This window comes from Mobula birostris, chromosome 24, assembly GCF_030028105.1.
Source record: "Mobula birostris isolate sMobBir1 chromosome 24, sMobBir1.hap1, whole genome shotgun sequence".
Classification (NCBI taxonomy): Eukaryota; Metazoa; Chordata; class Chondrichthyes; order Myliobatiformes; family Myliobatidae; genus Mobula; species Mobula birostris.
Genome location: NC_092393.1, coordinates 41,933,476 through 41,939,475, shown reverse-complemented (window position 1 = coordinate 41,939,475; position 6,000 = coordinate 41,933,476). Strand labels below are relative to the sequence as shown.

The 6,000-nt window shown below is 42.0% G+C and overlaps 1 protein-coding gene across 1 annotated transcript in view; it reads left to right on the top strand.

The window, feature by feature from the left end:
- The first annotated feature begins 2,439 nt into the window (after positions 1 to 2,439).
- faap100 (FA core complex associated protein 100) overlaps positions 2,440 to 6,000 on the top strand; it is a 29,643-nt gene continuing 26,082 nt past the window's right edge. The window contains exons 1-2 of the mRNA XM_072242331.1: positions 2,440 to 2,622; positions 3,587 to 3,702. Coding sequence (XP_072098432.1) covers positions 2,446 to 2,622; positions 3,587 to 3,702 — 293 coding nt within the window. The 5' untranslated portion in view covers positions 2,440 to 2,445. The remainder of the gene's footprint in view (positions 2,623 to 3,586; positions 3,703 to 6,000) is intronic.

Below are 6,000 nucleotides of genomic sequence, written 5' to 3'. Positions count from 1 at the left end.
ATAGGTGTACATGGATAGTTTTGATAACTTCCGTAGAAAGGACAATTTAATGGCCCACATGAAATCACAATCTATCAGACTGTGGGAAAGGTCCCAGAATTTACTCCTCTAGGAGGCAGTTACCTGTACTACTATTTGACTCCCTAGCAGTGAGATGAACATATTTTAGATCTGACTCTTTTTAGAATACTTTAAACAGACACATATTATGGTGATGAAATGCTTCGACAGGTTGGTCATGGCTAGAATCAATGCCTGTCACAGGAAGGACCAGGACGCACTGCCATTTGCCTATCGCCACAATAGATCTACAGCAGATGTGATCTCAATGCATCTCCATGCAGCCTTGGATCACCTGGACAATGCAAATACCTGTCAGGATGTTATTTCTTGAGTATGGCTCAGTAGTTAACACCATCATTCTTACAATCCTGATCGAAAAGCTACAGAATCTAGGTCTCTGTACCTCCCTCCGCAACTGGATCCTAGACTTTCCAACCAAAAGACCACAATCTGTGCGGATTGGAAATAACATCTCCACCTCACTGACAATTAACACTGGCACTCCACAAGGATGCTTAGCCTACTGTTCTACTTTCTCTACACCCATGACTGTGTGGCTAGGCATAGTTCAAACAGCATCCATAAATTTGCTGATGAGACAACTATTGTTGGCAGGATTTCAGAAGGTAACAAAAGGGTGTACCGGTGTGAGATATTCCAACTAGTGGAGTGGTGTCACAGCAACAACCTTGCGCTCAATGTCAGCAAGACCAAAGAGCTGATTGTGGACTTCAGAAAGGGTAAGACGAGGGAGCACAAACCAATCCTCATAGAGGGTTCACAAGTGGAGAGAGTGAGCAATTTCAAATTCCTGGGTGAAAGTATCCCTGACAACCTAACCTAGATGCAATCTATTGATGCCGCTGTAAAGAAGGCAAGACAGTGGCTATATTTCATTAAGAGTTTGAGGAGTTTTGCTTTGTCAACTAAAATACTCGAAAACGTCTACAATTGTACCGTGGAGAGCATTCTGACTGGCTGCATCACCATCTAGGAAGGTGGGGGGGGGGGGGGGGTTGCTGCTACTGTACAGGATCGAAGTAAGTTACAGAAACTTGTAAAATTAGTCAGCTCTAACATGGCTACTAGCCTCCATAGTATCCAAAACATCTTTGAAGGAGCAGTGCCTTAGGAAGGTGGCATCCATCCAGGACATGCCCTCTTCTCACTGGAAGGAGGTACAGAAGCCTGAAGGCACACACTCGGCGATTCAGGAATGGCTTCTTCCCCTTTGCTAAATGGACATTGAACCCATGAACACTACTTCACTATTTAGTTTTATTGCTGTTACCTTTCACTACTAATTTTAACTGAACTATTTAATAGACATATATATACTTAACATAACTCAGTTTTTTCTCTATATTTATTTATCATTGTACTGCTGCTATAAAGTTAATAATTTTCATGACCTATGCCAGTGATATTAACGGATTCTGATACTAAATGGAATTGTGCACTGTTGAGGATTAATGGGTAGGTGGGGTACTTAATTCTCTGCCTTACCCTGTCCTGTTCTGTTGAATTTGATTTATAGAACTAGACCGTAGAATTTAAACCAGCATCACCCGCACTCAAGACTTTAACCAAGTGGGCATGCTTAAAAGTGGCCTGCTAATTATTAATTTTAGCAGGGAAAGTTACATAAACATATATCTTTGGCTCAATTTAATTATAACCTTTTGAGTTTTGCCTGTGAGCATCAAATTAGACAATAGTCATCTGGTGGATGTTCGTCATGTTCAACTCATATAAATATAACAATATTTTTAAAAAATGAACTGTGAAACATCTTTTTCTGAACCCATTACAAATAATATTTCTAGATGTTTAAATTTCTCCCTCTTTGACCACATCATAGAGACTCTGAATATTATTTAGATGTTTAAATTTCCCTCTTTGAGCACGTCATAGAGACTCTGGACACTTGTCTTACTCTGCGAGATGAACAGCAGCCTTGGAAACACAATATTTCTATCTTTATGTATGTATGTGGTATGATGAGAACTTGACAGCTGTTTGGGAGTTGAAATAATTTATTCTGTTTGTAAATTCATCTAGGTGTCATTTGTTTTTTAAAGCCTGAAAATATTTAAAATATACAATTGCAGTCTGCAATAGGTAAAATAAAGGGCACTTTCATTTTATAATGCTGAATAGTCTTTATTCCATAGTGTCTGTATTTCCAATATGTTTTATATCATAAATTCACAGTTTTTGTATTTGCAGCGCTAGGCAGAACAAGACGTTCCTACAACACAGAGCGTATTTCGGATTATTTTCATTTCGAGTAAGCGTGACCTTTGCGACGACTCGTAGAGCTGCTGATTGGTGGAGGCGAGTGTGCGCCCCTGATTGGAAGAGGTCTCCGGGCGGCGGGAGATGGCGGGGTTGCGGGCCAAAACCGTTCGTTATTGGGACCAAATTAAAGCGGCGCAGCTCTGCCGAGGGAGAAGGGGCGCCCGTGGGTCCGTGCGGCTGCTGGTCTCCCAAACCCGCGTCTGCGTGTCTAACTGCTCTGAGTTTGTCTACATTTATCGCGTCAGCGGATCCTTGGAGGTGAGTGACAGCTGTCAATCTCTGGCACCTGGTTGATGTTGCATTTATGTAAAAATTGCAGGTAGCAAAGTATTTGTTGTGATTAGCCCGTAACTGTGGGTTCTGCTGGATACCAGCAGCTGGTTTATCATTTGCCACAAAGAAACCTAACTTTTAAATGTTTTATTCTTTTTCTGCATTTTCCAGAAAACTACTAACTTTTGCTAATTTGATGACTTTTTTTTACATAAAACATCCATTTTTTTTAGCTAAAAGAGTAAAGGGGACATTGAGATACTGAACAATGGTGACCAATTAAACCAGTTCTCCCCCCCCCCCCCGCACCATCCAATCCACAAATGAATTTGATCCTGTGGTAAATCTGTTGGGACTTGTATTTAGATGTTCCAGGTGTCTCTTAAAAATCGCCATTGGCCACTTACAAATATACCTGAGGTGCTTAATGTCAACATTCAGTGTCCTTGCGGAACTTGTTTGATGTAGCTGAAATCAAGTTTTCACCCTTGTGATTTCACTGTGAGTCACAGACTCTACCATCACCACCAACTTGGGGCTGTGGCTTAGTGGATAGAAGTTTTTCCTCAACTATTTCATTGGCTGGGCTTAAGGCGTTTTGTCACACAAAGCCTTTGCCATTTTTGATCAGGACAGTTTTGACCTAAAGTCTGGAGAAATAAGTTTGAGCGTAGAATGGGTTCAGTAGTGGAATATGGGTTGCAGGACCCTCTCCCAGCAAGTTCTGGATCATTGCTAGCTGAGGGGAAAATGCCAGCAGTCTTCCAGTTACAGCCCTGCTTCAGGTATTATATTGGTTGGAACGAACCTTGAGATGTCCCGAGATTGTGAAGTTCTGTGTTCTTCATTGCGTAGGTGATGGGTGGGTGAGCTCTTGTCCACTGGGAACAGCAGTTGGAGGATATTTCGGGAGAAGATTAAAAACCTTTCCTTTATGTTCTGTTGGTAGGTTGTATATAGGTTACCCAGTATGGTGTGGCAAGTGGAGTTGGACAGGAGAGGCGAGCGGCTGTTGGTGCTGTGTGATGGTGGCGGAATATATAGCATACTTTTAAACCAGAACAGGTAAAGAAAACCCTTCTACATAATACTATATTAGTAAAGTTGTATTAGATACTAATATACTCTCAGTGGCCTCTTTATGAGATACACCTGCTCCTCGTTGTTGCAAATATCAACCAATCATGTGGCAGCAACTCAATGCATAAAAGCATGCAGACATGGTCAAGAGGTTCAGTTGTTGTTCAGACCAAATATCAGAATGGGGAAGAAATGCAGTCTAAGTGACTTTAACCTTGGAATGATGGTTGCTGCCAGATGGGGTGGTCTGAGTATCTCAGAAACTGCTGATCTCCTGGGGTTTTCACACACAGCAGTCTCTAGAGTTTACCGAGAATGGTGCAAGAAACGAAAAAATGATCTGCGAATGAAAATGCCTTAATGAGAGAGGTCAGAGGTGAATGGATAGACTGGTTCAAGCTGCGGGAAGATGACAGTAACTCAAATAACCATGCTTTACAACAGTGCTGTGCAGAAGAACACCTCTGAAAGCACAACATATTGAACCTTGAAGTGGATGGGCTGCAGCAGCTGACTGGATTCCGTTTGTATACCTAATAAAGTGGCTACTGAGTGTATATTGGCATCATGACCAGAATGAGTGTACACCCTATCCTCGTTATATGCGTCTTCACAGTTATGCGAGGAACCTATTTCTACCAAGTTCTCATATGTGTCCAAAACACACAGTTATGCGAGGAGCACTGCTTTCCCGCCAATACAAGTCACGTGCACGCCTCACAGTCTCACTGTTGGGATGAGAAGCACCACTTTCCCGCCAATATAAGTCAGGTGCGCGTGCCTCACAATTTCACTCTCGCATTGGTTTTGGCAAGGTGTGGAAGTGCGATCTTGCGCTCTTAAACCTTTGTTGGTTTTACCTACGGTGCAGTGATTTTGTGCTTGAAATATTTAACTATGCCTCCGAAGCGTCCGATGTCATGTCCTGGGCTGTCAGCCGAGCGGCAGAGAACGGCTTTAACACTTGAAAAAAAAGTTGGAAATTATAAACAGCGCGGCATCAGCTGAAGGTAACACAACTCTGGGATGCTACTTCCAGGAACAGAATCTTGCCTTTAAAGTTCTTTTGTTGCTTGACAATGCACCAGCCCATCCTAAACATTTGGACAGCATTCATCCTAACATAACAGTGCGTTTCCTGCTGCCTAACACAACATCGCTGATTCAACCACTCGACCAAGGTGTAATCCACATTCATGGCGTGCATATTTTTTTTTACGGCGAACTATCTGTCAGATGCTGCAAGCAACTGACGATTTTGAAAATCCCGGGAGTTTATCAACAGTGAGGGAATGGTGGAAGTTGGAACACTTGGCAGAAATGCCGATGGACGTGGACCCAAGTTTAGAACGGAGTCAGCATTTCAGTCATTCCCTGCCGTCACCCCTTCTTCCTTACAAGCACATTTATGCTGAAAGACAAAATGCTGCCAAGCAAACAACCCTCACCACTTTATTCAAACCAGTGTAATCTTCTGCTGCCGGCAGTTCTAAGAGTTCTGTGGGTCTTCTTTCACCCCTTGCTGTGCTTGATATGGTCCTGACGACCACAACCATCCACCTCATCTGTGTAAGGCTGCCCGACACCACAACAACCACTCACCCCCCGGAGCAAACATACCTGCCACTGTTGGTGAGTACTGTACACCCTCGGATGCTAACTTTCTATGATTTATTACATTGAATATTACCTTAAATTGATTAAATATAATAGAAATGTTGTCTTGCAGTACTGCTTTCGTGTCATATTGGTATGAAAATGAATAAATTACAGATAAAGCATATTTAGGAAGCCCTCTGGAATGCATCCCTATTTTCTCCATTTAAATAATTATTTGTATTATGCGATCTCACATTATGCGTCAACTTCGAGGAATGTATCCCCCGCATATAACGAGGATAGGGTGTATTTGATATATTTATAGTTTTATACATCTCAGATAAAGTGTTCGCTGTAGTTTCAGACAATGAATTGGTAAGCAGCAGTTTCTAGTTAAAGATTCAGATATTGGAAGATGTCTTCCCTGCAGTTATTCAGCATGACACATCGACCAGTGAAACAAGTCAAAGGCCCGCGATCTGTAGAATACTGCAAACCTGCACCAAACATATGTATGTTTGTGTGCTACTGTTCAATGTGCAGTTACTCATATGCACCTTCTGTTCTCTGAATCATTTCCTACCACCCTGTGTTTAAAAAAAAATAGAGGGCAGTGTTGCATAGATATCAGTATCAGATTACAAACCTGTTGTTGTGTAATGGTGGTACCAGACATTTAGTACT